The sequence below is a fragment of the Pristiophorus japonicus genome, chromosome 19 (genome assembly GCF_044704955.1).
Source record: "Pristiophorus japonicus isolate sPriJap1 chromosome 19, sPriJap1.hap1, whole genome shotgun sequence".
Taxonomy (NCBI): domain Eukaryota; kingdom Metazoa; phylum Chordata; class Chondrichthyes; family Pristiophoridae; genus Pristiophorus; species Pristiophorus japonicus.
In genome coordinates this window covers 19,384,555-19,409,749 of record NC_091995.1, presented here as the reverse complement: position 1 = coordinate 19,409,749, position 25,195 = coordinate 19,384,555, and the positions used below count along the sequence as shown (strand labels likewise).

Below are 25,195 nucleotides of genomic sequence, written 5' to 3'. Positions count from 1 at the left end.
AAAGATTCTTTCACAAGTTTGTTGCTTTTTAAAGTCTTTTTATTCTGGGACGGTTTGGGCAACGTGGTGACGTCGTTGCAAAGCTCGTGCGGGTTTCATCCAGATACATTTCTCCTTCACAAATAAAACATGTACATTTTCTTTGATGATCAAAACAAATAGATATATTATATATATGTGTCTTTCGTTAATTTGATATATTTTAAAAACAAATTGGAATCACAGTGACCTTTCACCCCTCCCGCGCACGACAAAATGGCGGCGCTAGTGAGCAACTTGAGAACTCAGCTCAGGGCAATACTTGGGATTGGCAGAGTGCTGCTGGTAAGAGATTGGTGGGTGTGTGTGTGTTTTGATCAAGTAAATTACTTTACTCTTCACTTAAGCTTCTACAGTCGGTGACTGTACATAGATAACCTTTTACCTATCCAATAATTTGTGTCAGTGTTAAAAGGGGAATGTAAACAGCAAATGTTGAGGCAGTCAGCAGGTCAGGTAGCATCTGTGGTTGGGTGGGGGAAGAAAGAGAGAGGGAAAACAGAAGTAACAGGTTTTAAGCAAGTATAGAGGCAGGGAAAAGGGAATGAGTTCTCTCTCTTTTTATAAAAAGGCATTCTTCTCATGGCAGTGATTTGCATCAGCATATTCTAATCCCGCTTTCACCTTATCCTCTAACTTACAGCAGCAGAGCTGGCCAGATAATCCTGTTTTTAGTGATGTTGGTTGAAGGATAAACATTTGCTAGGACACCAGGGAGAACTCCCCTGCTCTTTTGACTAGTGTTGTGGAAACTTCAGTGCTTACCTGAGAGGGTATATGGAGATGTATTTTTTTTTAAATACTGTGGTTAAGCAGATGAAGTGAAGCTGTAATTCAATTATTCCCTGAAAGGAACGAACTTGCATCTATATAGTGCCTTTTATGACTGCAAGCAGTTCCAAAGTACTTTACAGCCAATGAAATACTTTTTGATAGGTTATAACTTAGTCCAATTAGTGTATGGCAAGTATATGATACATGACCAGAAAATCTGCTTTTAGTGATGTTGGTTGAAGGATAAACATTTGCTCGGACACTAGGAAGAACTCCCCTGCTCTTTGAATAGTGTTGTGGAATCTTCAGTGCTCACCTGAGCGAGAATATGATGCTGTATCTGAAAAATGGCATCTCCAACAATGCACTACTACCTCCCTGAAGTGCCAGCCTAGACTGCACAAGATAAAAGTTCATGGGGTTGGGGGTAATATATTAGCATGGATAGAGGATTGGCTAACTAACAGAGAAAAGAGAGTCTGGATAAATGGTTCATTCTCTGGTTGGCAACCAGTAACTAGTGGGGTGCTGCAGGGATTAGTGCTGGGACCCCAACTATTTACAATCTATATTAATGACTTGGAAGAAGGGACTGAGTTAATGTAGTCAAGTTTGCTGATGATCCAAAGATGGATCCAAAGCAATGTGTGACCAATCTGCAAAAGGACATATACAAGCTATGTGAGTGGGCAACAATTTGGCAGATGGAGTATAATGTTGGAAAGTGTGAGTTCATGCACTTTGGTAGAGAAAACTCAAAGAGCAAGTTGTTATTTAAATGGAGGAAGATTGTAGAGTGCTGCAGTACAGTGGGACCTGGAGGTACTTGTGCATGAAACACCAAAAGGATAATATGCAGGTACAGCAAGTGATCAGGAAGGCCAATGGAATTAAAAGCAGGGAAGTCTTGCAACAGCTATACAGGGTATTGGTGAGGCCACACCTGGAATACTGTGTGCAGTTTTGGTTTCTATATTTACGAAAGAATATACTTGCTTTTGGAGGCAGTTCAGAGAAGGTTCACTCGGTTGATTCTGGAGATGAGGGGATTGACTTATGAGGAAAGGTTGAGTAGGTTGGGCCTCTCCTCATTGGAATTCAGAAGAATGAGAGGTGATCTTATTGAAACGTATAAGATTATGAGGGGGCTTGACCAGGTGCAGAGAGGATGTTTCCACTGATGGTGGAGACTAGAACTAGAGGGCATAATCTCATTTAAAACGGAGATGAGGAGAAATTTCCTCCTCGGGGTTGTAAATCTGTGGAATTCGCTGCTTCAGAGAGCTGTGGAAGCTGAGACATTAAGAAACTGTCTATTTTTTTCTTAAATTTATTCAAACAATAAGGGGTCATGGGGAGCGGGCAGGGAGGTGGAGCTGAGTCCATGATCAGATCAGCCATGATCTTATTGAATCGTGTAAGGGTTAACTTTAAACCACCATTTGGAGTCCGTTAGCCTTAAAGTAAATGCAGTTTTATTAATTAATTGATCCAAGCTAGCAGGGGAGCTATTCCATGAGAAACGCTCAAAGAAGTGACCTGGCGACGTTCTCCTTTTATACAATTTTAGATGAAGTCATTACGTAATTACGCAGGTTACAATTAATACATGATGATTGATTAGTACAGCGCTTCCTCCAGCCTGGCTTCCATATGCCTTAGATGGTCATTCTGGACACTGTTACTATAGATCAAATTATATTTCATTTCTATTCTATCCTTATCTTGTTGTTCATTTCAGTTTCTATGTTATCTGTCTGTACTTTGCCTCCCAAGGTCTTTGATCTGTGAACTAGAACGTTTTGCTTCTTGTAGAATGTTCTCTCAATCTAGGTTCCATTTTAAAATCTGTTAGCTCCATTTTAAAATGGCACAATGTTATAAAGAATTGTAATTTACCTCTTCAGGCCGCATGGCCTACTCCTGTTCCTATTATCTGCTCATGTCTTTAGAATGGGACTTGAACCCACGATCTTCCGACTCTGAGCTGCGAATGCTACCACTGAAACAACGCTGATGCCTCATGTGATAACCAGCTAATACCTTCTGGTCTTTTACAAACTTCACCCAGACAAATTGATTGCATGAACATTTCAGTACTTGGCTTTGTTTTAATCTTGGGAGCTTACCTTGTATTATCAGGAGAGCACCTGAATTTCACTCATTTAAGTCAGTAGATGGGAATAGGAGGAGGCCATTCAGCCTCTCGAGCCTGTTCTGCTATTCAATAAGATCATACTGATTGTATCCTATCTCCATATCCCTAAATACCCTTGTCTAGCAAAAATCTGTCGAACTCTGATTTAAAATTATTAATTAAGCTAGCAACCTTTTGTGGATGAGAGTTCCACATTCTTACCACCCTTTTGTGTGAATAAGTGTTTCCTAACTTTCCTGCATAACCTGGCTCTGATTTTAAGATTATGTCCACTTGTCTTAGACTCCCTCCCCCCCCCCTTCCTAAACCACCACAGCCAACAGGAAATGTTTCTTTTGCTCTTGCTCTACCCTATCAATTCCTTTTTTAAATCCTAAAAACCTCAAATCAAAAATCACCCCGTAGTCCAGGGAATTCAAGTCTAGTGTATGTAATCTCTCAATAAATTTAACCCTCGGAGCCCTTGTAACATTCTGGTGAATCTGTGCTACACACTTTCCAAGGACAGTATGTACACTGTACTCAATGTGGTCTAACCAGGGCTTTGTACAGCTACAGCAAAACTGCCTCCCTTTTTATATTCTAGCCCTCGAGTTGAAAATGCTAACATTCCATTAGCCTTTTTGATTTATGTGTATATATATATTTTTTGTACCTGCCCACTACATTTATGTGATCTGTATACATGAACCCCTAAGTCTCTTTAAACCTCCACTGTTTCTAGCTTTTCACCATTTTTAAAAAGTATTCCGATCTATCCTTTTTTGGTCCAAAATGGATGCCCCCACACTTGCCTGCAATGAAATCCATCTGCCACAGTTTTGCCCATTCACTTAATCTATCAATGTCTCTTGTAATTTTATGCTCCCATCTGCACCACTTACTACACCCCCAATCTTTGTTGTTGGCAAATTTCTGTTGTCCAAGTTATTAATAAATATAGTGACTAGCTGAAGCCCCAGCCTAGATCCTCGTGGGATACCATGAGTCGTTTCCCTCCGATTTGAGTACATGGCAATTATTCCTTCTATGTCTTCTATCCCCTAACCAATCTCCAGATCAATAATTTGCCTTCAGACGAGCCCTGATCTAAATTTTTGCCCTGCCTTTGTCAGCTGAACACTTGACTGTCCATGCTTTCCTTGATGGACTCCCAGCCTCTAACATTTAGTTAATTCAAAACCCGACTGCCCATATCCTACCCTACACCAAGTCTTGACCACCTGTCTCCCTTTCCTCACTCACCTATATTGGATCCCAGTCCTCCAATGCCTGCAATTTAAAATTTGCACCCTTGCATGTAAACTCTCATGGCTTTGCTTTCCTCTTGCTCTCTAACCTCCCCCAGTCCTACATACACCCCTCCTCCTGAGAACTCTGGTCTTTTGTCCATACCTGCTCCCTGGCCCCTCCTCCCTTTTTTGTCTCACCATTGCCTTCAGCTGCCTCGGCTCCATGCTCTGGCATTCTCTCCCTAAGCCTCAATGCCCACCTAGGTCATCCCAACTAATATCTCCTTTGGCTTGGTGTCTGTTTATTTCTGATTTACGCCGGTGATGTTTTGATGTCCTTCTATGTTAAAGGCGCTATTTAAATGCAAGCTGTTTTACCCTGCTGTGATAATGGAATTGAAGTGTGTCAGTTTTTGTTGGTGCGGAGGGAGAACACCAGTTACATTAGATGCATAAAGTAAAATACTTTGCTCTCGAGGTTTTTAAGCCTTTTTTAAAGAGCAGAGACAAATTATTACAGGGTATTTACAACACAAACAAGCCATTTTGCCCAACTGGCCCATGACATTGTTTACGCTCCACATAATCCTCCTCCCATCCTTCTTTGTCCAACCCCCATCAACCTATCCCTCTTCCTTTCTCCCTCATGTTTATCTAGCTTCCTCTTAAATGTATCTGTTAGTCGTCTCAACTCTTTCCCCCCCCCCCCCCACAAGTGGAAACATCTTCTCTACATCTACACTATCAAACCCTTTCATAATCTTAAAGACTTCCATAGGTCACGCTTTAGTCTTCTTGCTTCTAGAGAAAAAGAGACCCAGCCTGTTCCATCTTTCCTGATAATGAAGGGTTTACCCTCTTGGTTCTGGTATCATCTTTCCAGTAATATATAAATATAATATATATAGGACCAGAACTGTTCAGTGCTCCCAAGTGTGATCTAACCAAAGTGCCATACAAGTTTAACATAACTTCACTGCTTTTCAGTTATATTTCTCAAGGAATGAACCCTGTGCTTTTTTTTGCTTTTTCTTTAATGGCCTTATTAATCTACGTTGCCACTTTTCAATGACTCTGTGGCCCCAGATCCTCTACCCAATTTAGATACTTATTTTCCAAGGAGTATGTGGCCTCCTTTTATTCTACACACCCTGCACTTCTCTATATCACTATTGAATTGAAGTAGAGAATGTTGGTTTGGCTTAGTAGGTACCTCCGTAACATCGCCTGTCTCTGCCCTTGCCTCAGCTCATCCACTGCTGAAGCCCTCATCCATGCCTTCGTTACCTCTAGACTTGACTATTCCAATGAACTCCTGGCTGGTCTCCCATATTCTACCCTACCCAAACTAGAGGTGATCCAAAACTCGGCTGGACTTGTCCTAACTTGCACCAAGTCCCGATCACTGTCAAAATCTCGACCTCCGAAAAGAATGACTCCGACACTTATAGCTCCGGCAAAGTTTCTTTAATTCGCTTGCTAGCAAGGGGTAGGTCACACTCAGTCAAGGGCTAAGTGAACACCTCCGAAATGGTTCAGTTTAACAAGATATTTATACAGTAAAACCCAAGTTATGGCCTCTCCCTGTGTATTGCTCTGTCTCAGTCAGTGAATACAGATAGAGTTAATTACTATATTCTGGTCCTGACATGGTATCCAGATATTTCCTTTTGTCAGGGTTATCAGTTGGCCAGCTGGCCATTACTCCATGAGTCATAGGTAATGGGCTATCACCTGTCTTGTATTGTGTCAGGATCGTTCAATTTCCTGGTCAGTTTATCTGTTTGCATCAAATGGATGAGGTCTCTGCAAGAGATAATGGCTAGAAGATAAGGGTGGGGTGACATGGAACTCCTGTAGTGTAGACAATAGGAAAGCACCATGGGGGGGTACTTGTCTCAGCATGACTTGTCTCCTAGCTGTCTGATGGCCATCAGCCATCTCAAACCAGGTTTAGCTGTTTATGCAAGCTGACTGCTAAAATGCAGAAAGTTCTGGAAGGGCCAGGACTCCATTTTGATATATATATATTGCAAAGGGCACACAAATACCGTATGGTATCAGCTTAGATAAAAATACATTTCCACATCACCCATCACCCTGTGTGCTCGCTGACCTACATTAACTTCTGGTTAAGCAACGCCTCGATTTCAAAATTCTCATCCTTGTTTTCAAATCCCTCCATGGCCGCCACCCCCCCCCCCCCCCCCCCAACCGAAATGTCTGCGCTCTAATTCTCCCCTCTTAAGCATCCATGATTATAATCACTCAACCATTGGTGGCCGTTTTTTCTGTTGCCTTTACCTAAACTGCCCTGCCTCTCTACCTCTCTTCTCCTTCAAGACACTCCTTAAAACCTACCTCTGTCACCTGCCCTAATTTCTCCTTGTGCAGCTCTGTGTCAAATTCTGTATCTCTACTCCTGTGAAGCACCTTGGGATGTTTCACTGTTAAAGGTGCTATATAAATACAAGTTGTTGTTGTTGTTGTATGTGCATTGTGTTTGCCACTGGGCTAGAAGGCTCTGGGATTAAACCCCACTGCAGGTCTTGAACACAACAGAGGCAGCCACACCAGTGCAGCACTGAGGGAGTGCTGCATTATCCAAGAAGGGGTCCTTCAGGAAAGAGCTTCAACTAAAGTCTTGATGATTCCATGGTACAATTGAAAGAAGGGCAGAGAGCTTGCTTAGTTTCTTGGCCAATCTGCCTCAACAAAGTTGTTCGTCGTTTTTTTATGTAGGCAAAATGGCTGCAGTTGCAAGCCGCTAACTGTGTACAGACAGGAAAAGACCAGACTGGTCCATCAAGCCTAACCCAAACCGTCATGTTGTAACTGAGCATCAGGATCCCTAGAGATCCCTCCCACCAGCAGACCTGTAATCTCTTGGGAGAGTTTTGAGCCATTTTAGGGGTGGAAAAATCTGGGAAATTCTTAAAGCGATCAAAACAAGTTCAGGAGATCACTGTGACGATGAGGTAGATTCCTGACTTCCCGTTTTATACGCAGTGATAACCAGAAGCAAGGAACCCTTCCAGTTCCTGTTTTGCAATGCTGCTGCTATACAAAGCCCTGCTTTGACCACACCTGGAGCACTGTGTTCAGTTCTGGGCACCACTCCTCAGGAATGGTATATTGGCCTCGGGAGGGAGCGGAGCGCAGATGTACCAGAATGATACCTGGACTCTAGGAGTTAAATTACGAGAAGAGATTATACAAACTAGGGTTGTATACCATGGCATTTACGGGGTGATTTTGATCAAAGTTTTCAAGATATTAAAGGGAACAGATAGGATAGATAGAGAGAATCTATTTCTGCTGGCTGGGGAGTCCAGGACTCGGGGACATAGCCTAAAAATTAGAGCCAGGCCTTTCAGGAGTGAAGTTAGGAAACATTTGGAACATTCTTCCGCAAACAGCAATTGATGCTAGATCAGTTGTTGATTTAAAATCTGATAGCTTTCTGTTAACCAAAGGTATTAAGGGCTATGGGGCAACGGTGGGTTTATGGAGTGAGGTCGCAGATCAGCCATGATCACATTGAATGGTGGAACAGGCTGGAGGGGCTGAATGGCCCCCTCCTCTTCTTATGAATCGACACTTGCCACATGAGCAGGCAACTCATTCTCAGCATTGCCCAACCTCTACGTCAAAGGAAAAACCTCCTGCTGTCTCTTGTAACATTACCCCTATTCCTCGCGTCCCCTAACCCATGTAGTTCAAATATCTGTCCACAGTCTAGCCCCTTCATCCTTTTCAATTCTCAATGAAATCACCCTGAAGTGTACACTCTTTTTTTTCTTTCTAGAGCTATCATAATAACTAGGGGCTGTTAAAGTAGGGATCGTTCTAGTGGCCCTCCTCTGTACCTTTTCCAGGGCTTCTAATTCACCCACCATGCCAGGGGACATAAATTGGACACTGTATCCCAGATGAGGCCTAACTAGGGACTTGAACAAAGACCCCATAGCGTAATTTTGTTTTATTCTGGATTGTAGTCCTCATTATACGTCCTAGTACTCCAGTTACTTTCGCAATCGTCTCTTGGCATTGCCCCTTTACCTTCAGGGACTGTTGTGCTGTAACTCCTAGATCCCTCTCCCGCTCAACTGACTTAAATTCTGTACCAAGCGTGGTGTATACACGCTGAGAGTTGGCCCTACCCAAGTGCGTGACACTACACTTATGTGTTTACGTTTTGCATCCCTCCATGGCCTCGCCGCTCCTTATCTCTGTAATCCACTCCAGTCCTGCAACCCTCCCAGATCTCTGCTCTTCCAATTCTGGCCTCTTGCGCATGCCTGATTTTAATCACTCCACCGTTGGCGGCTGTTCCTTAAGCTAGCAAGGCCTACCTCTCTCTCCTTTTTAAGACGCTCCTTAAAACCTCCCTCCTTTGAGCAAGCGATTGGTCATCTGGCCTAATCTCCTTTTATGTGGCTCGGTACAAATTTTGTTAAGGCTCCTGTCAAACGCCTTGGGATGTTTTATTATGTTAAAGGTGCTGTATAAAACAAGTTTTTTTTTTTTTGTTGGTACATTCCATCTAGTTGTATCGGAATGAGGGTCCTAAACACCGGCACAAATGTGTTGCCTCCGAACTTGCGAACAGTTCCCACAGCACGCACATCTAGCTCATTTTAATGTAGATCATGAAGAGCAGGGTGTCAGGACTCCACGCAGAACCACCGCCTTCAATAACAACCCTCTGCCTACTGCAAGATTAGGGTTTAAAGTAAGGATTTAAGAGAATGCACCTTCTATTAGAGCTAGGGGAAGTTTAGGCAGTGGGAGGGGGAGTAGGTTCAGGGTGGAAAGTTGTCGGATGGAAGTTGATTTGCAGGGGAGCTCCCTAGGGAACTGCCTCCCCGACTGTCTCCACCGACACCTGGGAGTCCCTGGCCAAAGACCGCCCTAAGTGGAGGAAGTGCATCTGGGAGGGTGCTGAGCACCTCGAGTCTCATCGCCGAGAGCATGCAGAAATCAAGTGCAAGCAGCGGAAAGAGTGTGCGACAAACCCACCCCTTCCCTCAACGACTATCTGTCCCACCTTTGGCAGGGACTGTGGTTCTCGTATTGGACTGTTCAGCCACCTAAGAACTCCTTTTTAGAGTGGAAGCAAGTCTTCCTCAATTCCCGGCCAATATTAATCAACATCACTGAAATGGATCATCTGATCTTGTGGGAGCTTTCTGTGCACAAATAGGCTGTCTTGTTTCCTACATTATAAACAGTGACTACTACACTTCAAAAAGTACTTAATTGGCTGTAAAGTGCTTTGGGACGTCCTGAGGTTGTGAAAGGTGCTGTATAAATGCAAGTCTTTCTTTCTCCTATCCCACAGCACTCTTCTCTTTAAAAAGTGGCACCTTGTCAAAAGCTTTGTGAAAATCCAAAACATTCCATGTTCACAGGGCTACCTTCATCCACCAACCTAGTTATCTCCTCCAGCATTCAACCAGCTTGGAATGACATGATTTCAGAAGCCATGTTGCAAGTAAAATGCTTTGAGCCATTTCTAAGTGATGTGATAGTGCTAATGCGCATCTTTCTTTCTATGGCTCTAATGTGGAAATAGTACTGGCTCAAGCAGAGGCTGAATGGCTCTATCTAGAAAAGGGAAGACCTGATGGTGGTCTTTGAATCCCTTTCAAATTGGGAAGACGTAGAGACGAGTTGTGGGCGAGTCCACAACTCTGGGCTGTAAGTACAAGATAGTCACTAATAAATCCAAAAGGGAATTCAGGAGAAGCGTTGTTACCCAGAATGTGGAGCTCACTTTCATGGAGTGGTTGAGGCGAATAGAATAGATGCATTTCATCATCATCATAGGCAGTCCCTCGGAATCAAGGAAGACTTGCTTCCACTCTGAAGTGAGTTCTTTGGTGGCTCAACAGTCCAATACGAGAGCCACAGACTCTGTCGCAGGTGGGACAGATAGTCGTTGAGGGAGGGAGGGGGTGGGTGGGACTGGTTTGCATCACGCTCTTTCCGTGGATGCATTTAAGGGGAAGCTGGATAAACACATGAGGGAGAAAGGAATAGAAGGATATGCTGATAGGGAGAGATGAAGAGAGGTGGGAGGAGGAGGCTCGTGTGACATGTAAACACTGGCATGGACCAGTTGGGCTGAATGGCCTGTTTCTGTGCCGTATATTCTATGATTGTATTTATATGGACTGCATTGTAGTTTTATTAATCCATATTTACTGTAAAGTCCTGTCCCCTCAGTACAGATTCTCACGCGGCACGTAGTAAAGTTAAGGTCACTCTGGACCTGCACCTTTATTTCACAGCTCTGGAATGCTGCACTTGCCTGAGACCTGCCCTTATATACCTGTCTCTTGCAAGTGCACCCCTGGTGGTAAGGTATGCTCGTGGTTACAGGTCATATCTTGTTACAGCATGTTGGGATACAGTTATATATAATAATGTGGGATACAGTTATATATAATAATGTAAGATACATGACATTTACTACATTATTGCTGCCTCCATTTGTCATGCTGATTGATGACTGATTTGTGCAACTTGTTCATTGTGGACTAGATTATTTTGGAACGTTATATCCAATATTGGGGAGGGGGAAAATACCAGAGATTTTTGTAATTGTGACTGGTATAAAACAAGCAATGGGGGAACCTCTCGTAGTTTGTTTAAAATATGTTTTGGAGTGAAACTGAACTGTATCGTATCTGATAAACAGTGGTGTCCTGTGCTGTTACTGGTCTCGGTCATGTTGCCTTGTACCCCACATCACAATGACTGTTCGCTTCACCACTGTGAACTCACTAGCCCCCCCCCCCCCCAACCTTTATCCATGGCTATGTCACCCTCACACTTGCTTTCTTCAGTGTCCTCCTTGATAGCCTCCAGCTTCTCTAACTTGTGCAAAGCTTCGTCCCTAGAACTTTGCTGACTTGCACTGGCTCCTTATCGCCCAACAATGTGAACTTTAAACCCTTGTCTTCAAAACCCTCCTCGGCCTCGCCCGCACCCTATCTCTGCAGCCTAATGACCATTCCCTTCGATCCGAAGACTCTGGCTTTCTGCATGTCTGCCCTTGCTCTACCTTTTTCGATGACCGAACTATCATTCCTGTTCTTTCAAAATCTTCTCTCAATCCATCCTTTTGTTTAGGCCCTCCCCCCACCACCTCATTGTTTGTTCTCTTACAAGTCCCCCTACTTCCCCACCTTGTGACCGGCTTATGGGACCTCTTCTAAATCAAAGGTGCTATAAATGCAGAATTATTAGGCTTCATACTAAGGAATGCAGAGCTTAACTGTACTGCTCAGTGGGGGTGTGGAACCTCTCTAATCATTGTCATTGTGGAGAAAATAGCAGAGAATTTTGACTTGTGGAGGGGGTTTTGGTCCAGGAGCAGAAGTAGGCCATTCGGCCCCTCAAGCCTCTCCACCATTCAATAAGATCATGGCTGATCTTCTACCTCAACTGCACTTTCCTGCATTAACCCCATAATCCCTTGATTACCCTGGAATTCAAAAATATATTGATCTCTGACTTGACTCTAACTTGGATTGAGCATCCACAGCTCTTGGGTAGATAATTCCAAAGATTCACCATCCTCTGAGTGAAGGATGCTCTCCTTCTCTCAGTCCTAAATGGCCGAACACTTATCTACCCTGTCAAGCCCTGAAAGAATTTTGTATGTTTCAATGAGATCATCTCTCATTCTTCTAAACTGTAGAGAATATAGGCCTGGTCTCCTCAATCTCTCCTAATAGGACAATCCCAGGGTCCTATATAATTGCAGGAAGACATCTTTACTCTTGCAGTCAAATCCTCTTGTAATACAAGCCAACATAATTATTTTGTTAATTGCCAGCATGTTATCCTTCAGTGATGTGTGTATAAGGACACCTAGGTCCCTCTGAACACCAACATTTTCCAATTTCTCACCGTTTAAAAAAAAAAAAAAATCCGCTTTTATATTTTTCCTACCAAAATGGATAACTTCTCATTTTTCCACATTATATTCCATTTGCCATATCCTTGCCCACTCACTTAGCCTGTCTATAATCCCCTTGAAGTCGCTTTACATCCTCCTCACAACTTGCATTCCACCTAGCTTTGTCTCGCTGAGCAGTATGGGTAGGAACAGGAGTCTGCCATTTTGCCCGTCTTGTTAGTCAGTGGCTGATCTGTGACCTAACTCCATACACCCATCTTTGCCCCATAATCCCTTTAATAGCTTTGGTTAAAACAAACCTGTGCCTCCATTCGTAACTCTAGTCAGTAGACGAGGTGGGAGTCAACAGATGACATTGGAAGAAGTAAAAGGGAAACAAAGTAAATACTTTGCACAGTAAGGAATATCACCCACAATGGAAATCTTTAATGATGGCTCTGTGTAATCTGTGAAGTGACCAGTACATCAAAAAATGTTGATGGTAGTTGACAGATCTCCAGCTTGAGAGTATGAGAGAAGCAACAAACTTGCATTGATATAAACTTGCATTTATGAAGCGTCTTTTGTCCCAAGGCGGAGTCACGTGCTGTAATGTAGGAAACATAGCAGCCATTTTGCAAACAGCAATGTGATGATAACCAGGTAATCTGTTTTAGTGCTGTTGCTTGAGGGGCAAATATTAGCCAGGACATCAGGGAGAACTCCCCTGCTCCTCTTCAAATAGTGCTTAGCCCCCCCCACCCCTGTAAACTTGTGGTCATCCAAACCTCTGCTGCCCATGTCCTAACTCGCACCAAGTCCCACTCACCCATCACCCCTGTGCTCGCTCCCGGTTATGCAACGCCATGCTTTTAAAATTCTCGTCCTTGTTTTCAACTCCTTCCATGGCTTCGCCATCTCCCTATCTCTCATATTCCCCCACCCCCCAACCCCCAGCCACCTAAATATCTGTGCTCCTCTAATTCTGCCCCCTTGCACATCCCTGATTTTAATCGCTCCACCATCGGTGGCCGTGCCTTCAGCTGCCTAGGCCCCAAGCTCTTCAGCTTTCTTCTTCTTTTTTTTTTCTTCTTTAACCTACTTTTGATCACCTTGTGTGGCTTGGTGTCAAAGTTTCTTTGATTATGCTTCCGTGAAGTGCCTTGGAATGTTTTGCTAAGGCGATATGTGTTGGGTGTGTTGTTAAAGATGCTACAATTGAAAAGAAAGACTTGGATTTATATCGCGCCTTTCACGACCACTGGACGTCTCAAAGTGCTTTACAGCCAATGAAGTGCTTTTGAGTGTAGTCGCTGTTGTAATGTAGGCAACACAGCACCAATTTGCGCACAGTAAGCTCCCACAAACAGAAATCTTAGAACATAAGAAATAGGGGTAGGCCATACAGCCTACTCTGCCATTCAATAAGATCATGGCTGATCATTGACCTCAGCTCCACTTTCCCGTCCGATCTCCATATCTCTTGATTCCCCTAGACTCCAAAAATCTATCTCTCAACCTTGAATATCTTCAGAGACTCGGCATCCACAGCCCTCTGGGGCAGAGAATTACAAAGATTCACAACCCTCTTGAGTGAAGAAATTCCTCCTCATCGCAGTCTTAAATGGCCGACCTCTTCTACTGAAACTATGCCCCCTAGTTCTAGATTCCCCAGCCAGGAGAAACAACTGCTCAGCATCTACCCTGTCAATCCCCTTCAGAATTCTGTATGTTGCAATGAGATCACCCCTCATTCTTCTAAACTCCAGAGAGTACAGGCCCATTCTACACAATCTCTCCTCATAGGACAGGCCTCTCACCCCAGGATCAGTCCAGTGAACCTTTGTTGCACTGCCTCCAAGGCAAGTATATCCTACCTTGGATAAGGAGACCAAAACTGTGCACAGTACTCTAGGTGTGGTCTCACCAAGGCCCTGTACAATTGTAGCAGGACTTCTTTACTCTTCTACAGGTACAATGTCTGAAGTCTGGAATCCTCTGCCAGATTTCCGACCTTTCCATTCGCCGGTACCTTCTGCTCCTCACCGATGCCCGTCGCTGGTTCCCGCTGCCTGTAGCCCCCCCCCCTTACTAGTTTCCTTGTCCCTCGCTGCCCGACTTTGCCATCTTGGCCGCCTCAAAAATGTCCGGATTCTGTGATGACTCCACCTGCGATGCGCAAAATGTCCAGTTTTCGGACAATTCCAATTTTTGGAATTCTGGATTCAGGACATTGTACTTGTATTCCAACCCCCTTGCAATGAAGGACAACATGCCATTTGCCTTCCTTATTGCTTGCTGTATCTGCAAGTTAGCTTTCTCTGCCAAATTTCTCTGAACACCAACATTTAAAAGTTTCTTGCCATTTAAACAATATTCTGTTTTATATATAATGCATTTTTGGCTGCAATCAAATAACACATTATAATGACCAGTTAATCTGATTTTTGTTATGTTGATTGAAGGATAATTGTTAGCCAGGATACTGGGGATAACTCCCCTGCTCTTCGAAATAGTGCCACAGGATCTTTTGCATCCACCGGAGAGCAGACAGGGCCTCTGTTTAACGTCTCATCTGAAAGACGGCACCTCTGCTGATGCAGCACTTCCTCAGCACTGCACTGGAGTGTCAGCCTAGATTCTTTTTGTACTCCAGTCCCTGAAGTGGGACTTGAACCCATAACCTTCTGACTCCCAGGCGAGTGTGCTACCCGCTGAGCCACAGCTGACACATTAGGGAGGTAGGGAGGGGGGGGGGAAATTGAGTTGAGGATCTGCTTTTCGTCTGTGATGCTCGTGGAAACTGCATGTGAACCTTGAGCAGGTCAGATCTGGCAGTGAAGCATTTATCCTTCCCGCCCCTTTAGCTGCCGTCTAATTAACTGGGCCTTTATACACTGGAGTTTAGAAGGATGAGAGGGGATGTCATAGAAATGTATAAGATTTTGACGGGACTGGACAGGTTAGATGCGGGAAGAATGTTCCCGATGTTGGGGAAGTCCAGAACCAGGGGACACAGTCTTAGGATAAGGGGTAGGCCATTTAGGACTGAGATGAGGAGAAACTTCTTCACTCAGAGAATTGTTAACCTGTGGAATTCCCTGCCGCAGACAGTTGTCGATGCCAGTTCATTGGATATATTCAAGAGGGAGTTAGATATGGCCCTTATGGCTAAAGGGGATCAAGGGGTATGGACAGAAAGCAGGAAAGGGGTACTGAGGGAATGATCAGCCATGATCTTCATGAATGGTGGTGCAGGCTCGAATGGCCTACTCCTGCACCTATTTTCTATGTTTCAGTGCAGGCTCACGCATGCAGGTATTGGAGCTCATGGATATGTACACCACCTGGCAAGCAGTCTTCTCCTTCCAGAGTCAGCCTAGCTCTGTCGGCTGCATTTTCACCAATTTGAGTCAGAAGGTGATAGGTTTCAGTGCCACACCAGGACGAGCGTGCCAACAACTGGAGAACTAGAATCATTGAGTGGTACGGCCCAGAAATGGGCCATTTGCCCATCATGTCTATGTTGTGCTATTGGCTTTCGCTATAGAAGCCACCGAGTCTAATCCTGCTCTCTTTCCCCATACCCTTCAGTATTTCCCCCTCCCCCCCCCCCCCCCCAAGTAGCTATATAATTCCTTTTTATTTGTGGTTTATGCTGCTTCAAAACCGTTTGTGGCTCAAAATTCCATATTCCTGCTGTGGCTCAATGGGTTACACTCTTCTTGGAGTCCAGTGCTGGTGGGTTCAAGTCCCGCTCCAGAGATTCGAACGCCAAATCTGGGCTGACCCTCCCAGTGCAGTGCTGCACCGTCGGAGGTGCTGCCTTTCAGATGTGACGATAAACCGAGTCACTGTCTGCCCCCTCGGGTGGATGTAAAAGATCCCATGGAACTATTCCGAAGAAGAGCAGGAGAGCTCTCCCCAGTATCCTGGCCAATATTTGTATCTCGACGCCGTAAAAACGATCTGTGTCATTATCACACTGCTGTTTGTGGGACCTTGCAGTGCACAAATTGGCTGCCGTGTGGCCGACATTAGACCGGTGACCCCGACCTGTGTGAGAACACCTCGGCAGGTCGGGGCTACAAGAAGAGCTGGAGCATGCCACTGCAGCGTCCAGCGCGAGCTGCTCCCAAGTGTGCGACGGCTTTGAGGTAACTTCATCAGGACCCAGGTCGCTGTTTGGAGCATCGGCGGGGTCCTGGTAAAGCGGAGGAGCAGGAAGGTCGTGGTGGCAGTGTGGCGAGTGATCCAGGCGGAGGAGCGATGAGGGATCGTGGCTGAGATTCGGTGGGTGGTTGTGGCAGAGGTCTAGCCGAGTTGCGGCGGGAGATCATGGCAAAGGTGCGGCGAGTGTTTTGTGGTGTAGGAACGCGGAGAGACCGTGATGCCGGTGCGGCAAATGAGGGTGCAGGGCCCAGGGGCAGCACGGGCCAGCCCACACTGCGATATGTGTGCGCACTAGGTCCGTGCAGCAGAGCAGGTCTCCAGTCGTCTTGGTTAATCCTTGCCACTGGATAAAGGCTGAGCCCAGTCAAGCCGGTGTGGTGGCAGATCCAATTGGAATTCAGGACTGGAACATCGGGTCCTTCATTGAAACATCTGTGAACTCATTTGGAAGCAAGACATCCTGGTTCCAGGGACTGCCGGCGGCAGTCGGGAGCAGCGTCGAGGAGGTGCGTGGAGCGGCCTATAAAAGGCACAGCAGGGAGTCCGGGGGCCAGCGTCGGCGGCAGTCGGGAGCAGCGTCGAGGAGGTGCGTGGAGCGGCCTATAAAAGGCCTACTTGTGCAGCTACAGGGAGAAGGCAAAAAAGAAGTAGAAAGAAATCAAAAGGTGACGTCACAGCCAAGAGGGTAAGTGATTGGCTGGTGATTGGTGAGTAGTTTTTCTTTTTTCTCTTCTATATCAGTGAGTAACTTTTAACATTGTTGTTGCCAATTTAAGTGTATATAAGGGTTAAGTCATGGCAGGAGAGCTCGGTCGGGTGTTATGCTCCTCCTGTACCATGTGGGAACTCGGGGACACTTCCGGTGTCCCTGACGATTACGTGTGCGGGAAGTGTATCCGCCTCCAGCTCCTGACAGACCGCGTTGCGGAGTTGGAGCTGAGGGTGGATTCACTCTGGAGCATCCACGATGCTGAGAATGACGTGAGTATCACGTGTAGCGAGTTGGTCGTACCACAGGGAAAGGATCCACAGCCAGATAGGGAATGGAAGACCAACAGGAAGAGCAGTGCAAGGAAGGTAGTGCAGGAGTCCCCTGTGGTCATCCCCCCCCCTGCAAAACAGATACACAGCTTTGGGTACTGTTGAGGGGGATGACTCATCAGGGGAGGGCAGCAGCAGCCAAGTTCATGGCACCGTGGCTGGCTCTGCTGCACAGGAGGGCAGGAAAAAGAGTGGGAGAGCAATAGTGATTGGGGATTCAATGGTGAGGGGAATAGATAGGCGTTTCTGCGGCCGCAACCGAGACTCCAGGATGGTATGTTGCCTCCCTGGTGCAAGGGTCAAGGATGTCTCGGAGCGGGTGCAGGACATTCTAAAAAGGGAGGGAGAACAGCCAGTTGTCGTGGTGCACATTGGTACCAACGACATAGGTAAAAAGAGGGATGAGGTCCTACGAAACGAATTTAAGGAGCTAGGAGCTAAATTAAAAAGTAGGACCTCAAAAGTAGTAATCTCGGGATTGCTACCAGTGCCACGTGATAGTCAGAGTAGGAATCGCAGGATAGCGCAGATGAATACGTGGCTTGAGCAGTGGTGCAACAGGGAGGGATTCAAATTCCTGGGGCATTGGAACCGGTTCTGGGGGAGGTGGGACCAGTACAAACCGGACGGTCTGCACCTGGGCAGGACCGGAACCAATGTCCTAGGGGGAGTGTTTGCTAGTGCTGTTGGGGAGGATTTAAACTGATATGGCAGGGGGATGGGAACCAATGCAGGGAGACAGAGGGAAACAAAAAGGAGGCAAAAGCAAAAGACAGAAAGGAGATGAGGAAAAGTGGAGGGCAGAGAAACCCAAGGCAAAGGACAAAAAGGGCCACTGTACAGTAAAATTCTAAAAGGACAAAGGGTGTTAAAAGAACAAGCCTGAAGGCTTTGTGTCTTAATGCAAGGAGTATCCGCAATAAAGTGGATGAATTAACTGTGCAAATAGATGTTAACAAATATGATGTGATTGGGATTACGGAGACGTGGCTCCAGGATGATCAGGGCTGGGAACTCAACATCCAGGGGTATTCAACATTCAGGAAAGATAGAATAAAAGGAAAAGGAGGTGGGGTAGCATTGCTGGTTAAGGAGCAAATTAAGGCAATAGTTCGGAAGGACATTAGCTTGGATGATGTGGAATCTATATGGGTAGAGCTGCAGAATACCAAAGGACAAAAAACGTTAGTGGGAGTTGTGTACAGACCTCCAAACAGTAGTAGTGATGTTGGGGAGGGCATCAAACATGAAATTAGGGGTGCGTGCAATAAAGGTGCAGCAGTTATAATGGGTGACTTTAATATGCACATAGATTGGGTTAACCAAACTGGAAGCAATACGGTAGAGGAGGATTTCCTGGAGTGCATAAGGGATGTTTTTTTAGACCAATATGTCGAGGAACCAACTGGGGGGAGGCCATCTTAGACTGGGTGTTGTGTAATGAGAGAGGATTAATTAGCAATCTCGTTGTGCGAGGCCCCTTGGGGAGAGTGACCATAATATGGTGGAATTCTGCATTAGGATGGAGAATGAAACAGTTAATTCAGAGACCATGGTCCAGAACTTAAAGAAGGGTAACTTTGAAGGTATGAGGCGTGAATTGGCTAGGATAGATTGGCGAATGATACTGAAGGGGTTGACTGTGGATGGGCAATGGCAGACATTTAGAGACCGCATGGATGAACTACAACAATTGTACATTCCTGTCTGTCGTAAAAATAAAAAAGGGAAGGTGGCTCAACCGTGGCTATCAAGGGAAATCAGGGATAGCATTAAAGCCAAGGAAGTGGCATACAAATTGGCCAGAAATAGCAGAGAACCCGGGGACTGGGAGAAATTTAGAACTCAGCAGAGGAGGACAAAATGTTTGATTAGGGCAGGGAAAATGGAGTACGAGAAGAAGCTTGCAAGGAACATTAAGACGGATTGCAAAAGTTTCTATAGATATGTAAAGAGAAAAAGGTTAGTAAAGACAAACGTAGGTCCCCTGCAGTCAGAATCAGGGGAAGTCATAACTGGGAACAAAGAAATGGCGGACCAATTGAACAAGTACTTTGGTTCGGTATTCACTGAGGAGGACACAAACAACCTTCCGGATATAAAAGGGGTCGGAGGGTCTAGTAAGGAGGAGGAACTGAGGGAAATCCTTATTAGTCGGGAAATTGTGTTGGGGAAATTGATGGGATTGAAGGCCGATAAATCCCCAGGGCCTGATGGACTGCATCCCAGAGTACTTAAGGAGGTGGCCTTGGAAATAGTGGATGCATTGACAGTCATTTTCCAACATTCCATTGACTCTGGATCAGTTCCTATGGAGTGGAGGGTAGCCAATGTAACCCCACTTTTTAAAAAAGGAGGGAGAGAGAAAACAGGGAATTACAGACCGGTCAGCCTGACATCGGTAGTGGGTAAAATGATGGAATCAATTATTAAGGATGTCATCGCAGTGCATTTGGAAAGAGGTAATATGATCGGTCCAAGTCAGCATGGATTTGTGAAAGGGAAATCATGCTTGACAAATCTTCTGGAATTTTTTGAGGATGTTTCCAGTAGAGTGGACAAGGGAGAACCAGTTGATGTGGTATATTTGGACTTTCAGAAGGCTTTCGACAAGGTCCCACACAAGAGATTAATGTGCAAAGTTAAAGCTCATGGGATTGGGGGTAGTGTGCTGACATGGATTGAGAACTGGTTGTCAGACAGGAAGCAAAGAGTAGGAGTAAATGGGGACTTTTCAGAATGGCAGGCAGTGACTAGTGGGGTACCGCAAGGTTCTGTGCTGGGGCCCCAGCTGTTTACACTGTACATTAATGATTTAGACGAGGGGATTAAATGTAGTATCTCCAAATTTGCGGATGACACTAAGTTGGGTGGCAGTGTGAGCTGCAAGGAGGATTCTATGAGGCTGCAGAGCGACTTGGATAGGTTAGGTGAGTGGGCAAATGTATGGCAGATGAAGTATAATGTGGATAAATGTGAGGTTATCCACTTTGGTGGTAAAAACAGAGAGACAGACTATTATCTGAATGGTGACAGATTAGGAAAAGGGCAGGTGCAAAGAGACCTGGGTGTCATGGTACATCAGTCATTGAAGGTTGGCATGCAGGTACAGCAGGCGGTTAAGAAAGCAAATGGCATGTTGGCCTTCATAGCGAGGGGATTTGAGTACAAGGGCAGGGAGGTGTTGCTACAATTGTACAGGGCCTTGGTGAGGCCACACCTGGAGTATTGTGTACAGTTTTGGTCTCCTAACCTGAGGAAGGACATTCTTGCTATTGAGGGAGTGCAGCGAAGGTTCACCAGACTGATTCCCGGGATGGCGGGACTGACCTATCAAGAAAGACTGGATCAACTGGGCTTGTATTCACTGGAGTTCAGAAGAATGAGAGGGGACCTCATAGAAACGTTTAAAATTCTGACGGGGTTAGACAGGTTAGATGCAGGAAGAATGTTCCCAATGTTGGGGAAGTCCAGAACCAGGGGACACAGTCTAAGGATAAGGGAGAAGCCATTTAGGACCGAGATGAGGAGGAATTTCTTCACCCAGAGAGTGGTGAACCTGTGGAATTCTCTACCACAGAAAGTTGTTGAGGCCAATTCACTAAATATATTCAAAAAGGAGTTAGATGAAGTCCTTACTACTAGGGGAATCAAGGGGTATGGCGAGAAAGCAGGAATGGGGTACTGAAGTTGCATGTTCAGCCATGAACTCATTGAATGGTGGTGCAGGCTAGAAGGGCCGAATGGCCTACTCCTGCACTTATTTTCTATGTTTCTATGTTTCTATGACACTTTAAGTACTTAATTAGCTGTGAATCGCTTTGGGACACCCTACGGTCTTGAAAGCCGCAGAAGTAGAAATTCAAGTCTTTCAATTATTTTTGTGCCCTCTTGCGGACCAATGGGAGCGATCTGCATGTATTTACTTGGGGAGCGGGTGCTGCATTTGAGGAGATGCCGTCTTTCAAGTGAGCTATTAAACTTGAGTGATTAAAGTACTATTTGACACTCGTAACCCTGCCAAAAAAAAAAGCCCAAATGATCACTCATTTCAAAGCTGTTTGGGCAGTTTTTGTGCAGAATGGCTGGCCCAAATAAACCACTTCACTCCACAAAAGCTGTTCGAACTTTCGGATGTTCTGACAGCACCAGGTACTAGATAAATGCTAGTGGGCTTTTTCCTTTTTTTTTTCTGGAAGAAAATTGAGGGCAAATTAGTTATGCAACGAATTGTATTTGCATAGTGTGTAACATGGTTAGAAATGTCCCAAGGCGCTTCACAGGAGCAATTATCAAACAAAATTTGACTGAGCCACATGAGGAGATTCTCAGACAGCTGACTAAAAGCTTGGTCAAAGAGGTAGGTTTTAAGGAGTGTCTTGGTGGAGTGGTTTAGGCAGGGAATTCCAGAGCTTGGAGCCTGGGCGGCTGAAGGCATGGCCACCACTGGTGGGGCAATTAAAATTGGGGATGCTCAAGGGCAGAATTGGAGGAGCGCAGAGATTCCAGAGGGTTGTAAGGGTAATGAAAGCCCGCATAAGATGCACTGCCTTTCACAGTAGGCTGTTGAGGCAACCTTTTTGCTGATTGTTGGCCTACCAGATGTTGTCACAATGTGATTGAAACACACATTGCCACGGTGATTGAAACACACACACACACACACACACACACACACACACCACCACCTCCTCCATGTTCTCCTCCAAGTCGTACACCATCCTGACTGGGAAATATATCGGCTGTTCCTTCATCGTCGCTGGGTCACAATCCTGGAACTCCCTCCCTAACAGCACTGTGGGAGCACCTTCACCACACGGACTGCAGCGGTTCAAGAAGGCGGCTCACCACCACCTTCAAGGGCAGTTAGGGATGGACGATAAATCCCGGCTTTGCTAGAGACACCCTTATTCCCAGAATTTTTTTAAAAAACTCTTAATTTGTGACTCGAGGCACTAAGGGGGACAATTTTAACTTAACCCGCCTGTGGAGAAATGGATGGGATCTGGTGCAACATCCATTTGAAGAGGGGGGCGGGGGGGGGAGGGGTGTAAAACCGCTGTTCAACTCGACTTTGGCTTAAAATGACCGCGTGTCACTGGCGTTTCAGCTGTGTATGGTCCTGTATTTGCTGACATCGTACACATCAGCACGTCTGCTGGATGGTGATCAGCAGCAAGGACTCTCGCTTCGGAAGCAGCTAGCTCTGTGCTGGGTGGGAATTGAACCTGGGCCTCTTCACCGTTCTGTCACACTTTTTGCTTTCACCTAGCCTTTGCTTTCACTAGCCTGAGCCACGGGAAGGCTTTTCGAGTGAGCTTTGTAGCTTGATTTTTGCAACTGCAGCAGCCCCGTACAACCATGGCAATCTTTGATGCGAATCTTGTCTCCAAACTAGGGAATGCCTGCTGCTGATTAGTGAGCTGGCAATCACTGCAATGCACCAACAGTAAGCTCGTTGGTGCATTTTTAATTAAAAAAAAAAAGCAGTGAAATTAAGGACGTTTGGTACTGTTAGTGAGCGTTTAGAGAACTTGAAGCACAGAAACAGTCTGCCGGTGCTCCACACGAGCCTCCTCCCACCCCTCTTCATCACACACTATCAGCATAGGAGTTGGCCATTCAGTCCCTTGAGCTTGATCTGCCATTCAGGTGAGATCATGGCTAATCTGTATCCTAACTCCAGCCACCCGCCTTGGCTTCACATCCCTTAACGCCCTTGGCTAGAAAAAAGATCTAGCGATCTCCGTTTCAAAATTATTAATTGAGCTAACATCTACTGCTTTTTGTGGGTGTGGGTGAGAGTTTCACCTTGTGTTGCTTGACTCTGATTTTAAGGTTATGTCTGCTCGCCCTCTACTCCACCACCAGTGGAAAAGGTTTCTCTATGTATCCTATCGAGGTTTTCAAGATCCTAACGACCTCAATCCAATCACCTCGACCCTCTATATTCTAGGGAATACAAGCCTAGTTCATGTAATCTATATTCTCTCTCCCTTCATTTACTTGCCTACAATGATACAGCACAGATGGAGGCCATTTGGCTCATCATGCCTGTGCTGGCTATTCGAAAATGGAGCAGGTCAAAACCCCCATGATGTTCAGTAGTCCCACTCTCCCTCTCTCTTTCTCTGCAAATTTTTGTCCTTAAAAATATTTATCCAATTCTCTTTTTTTTTGATATTGAATCTTGCTTCCAAAACCCCTTCTGGCAGTGCATTCCAGATCATAACCACTTGCTGTGTATATATTTTGAAGAAAAATGTGGCTCTGAATCTTTTGCCAATTATCTTAAATCCGTGACCTCTAGTTAGCGATCCTTCTGCCACTGGAAACCGTTTCTCCTTTGATCCAAACCCTTCATGATTTTGAACACCTCTATCACCTTCTCTGCTTTAAATGTTATCTGGTGAGAATGCAATGTAGTTAATGGTCACTTTTTACTGCCTTGTGGGTTTTTTGCACTATTTAAATGCATGCGGTTCCCTGGTATGGAAAGGGGTGTTTTTATGCCACTCTGGTGCTGCTGATTCCATGTGATCCAGCACATGACTCACTTTTTTGTTTGGGAGACTCACCGGTCAGGTGACATGATCTGCCTTTGGCACGCAAAACCTTTCCCTTTTGGCCTTGTAAATGAGTTGGCTCAGCGTCACTGTGCCATGGTACAAGTGCACTAAGGGAGCCAGGCATGCGTTTACAGATTCCAAATCTGAAGAGTTTAAATCTGCAGGACTGCGTTCAGTTTAGATCACTTATGTCCTTGTTCTCTGTGTAGGTGCCAAGTACAAACAGCGGAAGGAGCCTATGACGAATCAAGCACCCCACCCCATCAACCATCTGCCCCACCTGTCCCATCTGTAACAGTCTGTAGGTCCTGCATCGGTCTCACCAGTCACTTTAGAACTCATTTTAGTGTGGAAGCAAGTCATCCTCGACTCCGGGGGACTGCCTAAGATGATGTCGTCCACAGGGCTGAATTTATTGCCCGTCCCCAGCTGCTGTCTTGAAGGCAGAGAGAGTAACCCAGGAGCCAGTGCAGGTCAGCGAGCACAGGGGTGATGGCTGAGCAGCACTTGGTGCGAGTTAGGAAACAGACAGCCGAGTTTTGGATGACCTCCAGTTTACTGTGGGCAGAATGTGGGAGGCCAGCCAGGAGTACGTTGGAATAGTCCAGTCTGGAGGTAGCAAAGGCATGGATGAGGGTTTCCGCAACGGATGATCTTCTCGAGCTTGGCGTCGACCCAGGATCGAGTGATGGAGCTTCCACATCTTATGGTCTGCACCCTGCTGGGTGACTCTGTTCACCTAAGCCACTTTGGGTGGGTGGTGGGATGATTGGCCATCAAGGGGCCATTGAAATGGACTCCACATGTTGGTCTTGTTGACTGTCACACACGCCTGAGGTCAATTTATTTCTAGCAATAAACAAAGAATCCAGAATCTCTTTGCTCTTGTGAAGAGGTGAGGGGGGAGAGAAAGTCAGCACTGCTTCCAATGGCCTTCTGGGACCACTCTTGTATAAAAGGGACGTGTGCATTGTAATGCTATCTATCTCTGTGACCACTGTCCCGACTGAACAACTTGCTGATCTTTGTCCATGGAGCAGTTGAGGTGGTGTTACATCATGTTCCCATGATGCATCCTGCTGAATTTTGACATACAAGTCATGTATTAGCACAATCTCGGGGCAGGGATACTGGTTTGTGGTAACTGAATAAATCAAATTTCGTTTTCATCGTGTGGGAGTCTGAAATTGTGTTTTTTGGGGGCCACGTTGGGAAACAAGAATAATTTTTCTGTTTTGGAAGTAAGCCTAGACCATGGGAGTGAGTTTCTGTGCCAGTCAGGCACAAGATGAGGAGA

At 45.6% G+C, this 25,195-nt stretch overlaps 1 protein-coding gene across 1 annotated transcript in view; it reads left to right on the top strand.

The window, feature by feature from the left end:
- Nucleotides 1–219: 219 nt before the first annotated feature.
- Nucleotides 220–25,195, top strand: part of mrps18b (mitochondrial ribosomal protein S18B) — a 40,015-nt gene continuing 15,039 nt past the window's right edge. Inside the window, exon 1 of the mRNA XM_070861346.1 lies at nucleotides 220–324. Within this exon, the coding sequence (XP_070717447.1) occupies nucleotides 256–324 (69 nt within the window). The 5' untranslated portion in view covers nucleotides 220–255. The remainder of the gene's footprint in view (nucleotides 325–25,195) is intronic.